Here is a 3049-nt window from a genome sequence, read left to right as displayed (position 1 = left end):
CTCCTCTTGCAAGACTCTAGATCTTTTCAAGTTGCTATGAAACCAGTATGGCACTCTGAATGTAGTTGGCCTATGAGGAGGTGTGGCCTTGTAGGAGTGGGTGTGGCCTTTTTGGAGGAAGCATATCACTGTGAGGCTTTAAAGCTCTGCTCAGTGTGGAAGACAACATCCCTGCATGCAGAAGACTCTAAGCTTCCTCTCCACCACTACATATGCCCAGACACTTGCATGTTCACTTCCTTGATGATAGTGGACTGAACCTCTGAAACTGCAATGAAATGTTGAAAAGCCCTAATGAAATGTTTCTAATGAGTTGTCTTAGTCATAGTGATTTTTCACAGCATTGAAACCCTAATTAAGACATCCAGCTAGCATAGAAACTCTCCCAGATATCAAAATTAATCAACAATAAAGAGTATTTTCAAGTCATTTGGCATTCAAACTTATTCTAGAGAAAAAACACAAATGATTGAGTCCATGACAAGCCTGACTAAAAACAAAAACAAAAAACAATACAAAAACAAACAAACAAAAAACAAACAAACAAACAAAACAAAAACAAACAAAAAACCTACAACAACAATAAAACCAACCAAACAAACAAACAAAAGAAACACTCAGAGTGCATATGGGACCCATTAAGACCCCCATGAATCACAGGGGCTACTCAGGAGTAGTGACCAACATATTGGGCAACCTCATAGAGTTTGAAACCCATGAGAACTGGCATAGAAAAGAGATCAGCACATATGCATTGAGTACACCTTCACTGTTTTATGAGAAGGAGGTCACACATAAATTTGAGACAGGAATTTCCAGGGAATAGACAGGCTGAAATGGTACATAGGTATGTTGGGAGTCAGATGTTTGGAGGAGAGCCAGGGGAACAGGCCAGTGGTGAGCTTTTTGATGGTCATCTGGGGCACTCAACAGAGACCTCCAAAAGATCACAGGATTCATCCCAGGCAAAGATTGCACAGGGAAAGAACTCAGGATCCACGCCCCACCATATATTATCTCACAGTTTATTCATTTTCTCTTTTAAATTACTCTTTGATCTGATCAGCTGGCTATTTGTTAAGAAACCAAAGAACCTAATGTGGATATGCCCAATTTTAACTATTTGCACAAAATTTCTATTCTTCCTGGGTCTTCTGCTTCACATTTTGAGAACTTCATCTTAGAATTCATTTGTCCCTCAGTGTCCTCTAGTCCTTTGTGTGTCCTTTATTGTTTTTAAAGGTCACCATCAATTTAATCTTTCTTAACTTCTACCTGGTCTCTTTTCTGCATGTTAATATTGGATTTCTTAAAAAGATATCTTAATGGGAATAGATGACCATGTTGTCAAGAGCACTACTGTACTGCAAAAAAAAATGGATTTGTTTTCTTGAATTCATATCCAATGGTTAACAATCAGCTTTAATGCCAGCTCCATGGGATCTGACAACTCATATCTCTGTGGTCACCTATACTCTCAAGCTCATGCCCTACTCCCACCCATATAAATAAAGATAATAAATCTTAAAATGAGAGACAAGTTTCATTTGGTTTCATTATTCAAATGAAACCTTATTTTGTCTGATTTCTGAATCTCTTTGGATCAGTTTTCTGGGTTGCACTTTGTGTAACAAGGCCACATTCCTTTTATCTATCACTTTTTCCCCAACTTGTTGTTTCTCCCTCAGACTTCATACCAGAGATTCTATCTATGTCCTGTCTTTCTCTGCTTCTTCCTAAAAATCCATTTTTTGCTGCCATCCCTGCTCCTCTAAGTCATATCTCCAATTCTTTGCTCACTATGCAGACCACAGAATCTAAGTCCTGTCCATTTTAGCCTGTGTGATATTAGATGTATGCACTGTTCACAGCCTGCGTTGCAACTTTCATCTTCCTTTGATGTTCTTTCTACCATAGTCCATCTCTTCCAACAAAGTGTTCACTAAAAGCATGTCATGTCACACGTATTAATTTTTAGAACAAAACAAATTTTATTGACAAAGATACTGAGGTTGTCAAAGACCCATAGGTACCCAACACAGGAAAACAAACATTTTTTTTCAATCTTATAAGTTTACATTTCTGTACTTTGTGATTTTTTTTCAATTTAAGTGATATTTGACACCAGAGTATAGACATAGATATGGAGGTCACCGAGAAATTTGATAAAGTACACAGTAGGATTGGCTAGAACTTTGTAAACAACCTTTCTAAACTTTTTGGATCCATCATCTCTGGTGTACTGCACCCAGGAACCTATTAAGAAGTCATTGTCATCACCTGATCTCGCCTCAGCCAGAGGGGTCTCTGGAATGATGTGGAGGTTACCTTCCTTGTAGTCATCCAGGAGCTGATAGACGTAGAGGACCGGATCCTTCTTGTAGGAAATGTAAAAATAGTCCTGTAAGAATGGCACCTGGGCTAGCACCATCCCACTCCAGTTGTCCTCAGAGCCATCTTTCCCCTCAAATTTGTGTTGTACCTCTCTGCCAACCAGTGCGCCTGCGAGGTGGACATCCCTCACCTGAGGAAAAACTACTTTGTGAGGCAAGACCTTAAGATTTAAAATCCTCTCATCGCTGTGGAGCTCCTGTCCGTAGACACTGTCAATTCCGTCATACTTCACCAAATAAAGAGAAGGGTTTGTTGGCAGTTGACCTAGAATGATGGCCTTCCAATGGGTGACAGGCTCATTTCCTTCCTTCCACCCGTGAGAAATTCTGCAGCCAACAATATTCCCCAGGGCCTGGGAAGAAGGCTTCCTCCTACTCTTCTTCTTGAGTGATGTCATGCTCAGACTCTTCAGATGTATTGTCTTCTACCTGGCTGTAGACCTGTTGTGGTAGATCACACTGTCTTGTGGCTTCCATTCCCTTCAAATATCATACTTGCTCATTGCCTGGGACTGAAGATCTTGCCCGTTTAAACCAGACACAATGCTGTTGCCTCTGTCATATATATGAATTCCTGATGGGCAATGGTTATGGGTTGGGAGTGAATGCTGGACCAAGACTCTTCTCTAAGAGAACTTCTGAGCAGGTGAAGAAGA

The 3049-nt window shown here is 40.3% G+C and overlaps 1 protein-coding gene across 1 annotated transcript; it reads right to left on the bottom strand.

Moving 5' to 3' along the window:
• Window positions 1–2107: 2107 nt before the first annotated feature.
• Gm20818 (predicted gene, 20818) lies at window positions 2108–2791 on the bottom strand. Its single transcript, XM_017318874.1, has one exon. The coding sequence runs from the start codon at window positions 2789–2791 to the stop codon at window positions 2108–2110; it is 684 nt and encodes a 227-aa protein (XP_017174363.1).
• Window positions 2792–3049: the final 258 nt, after the last annotated feature.

The sequence above is a fragment of the Mus musculus genome, chromosome Y (assembly GCF_000001635.26).
Source record: "Mus musculus strain C57BL/6J chromosome Y, GRCm38.p6 C57BL/6J".
Classification (NCBI taxonomy): Eukaryota; Metazoa; Chordata; class Mammalia; order Rodentia; family Muridae; genus Mus; species Mus musculus.
The sequence above is the reverse complement of the archived record's forward strand: the minus strand, read 5'-3'. Positions and strand labels throughout refer to the sequence as shown.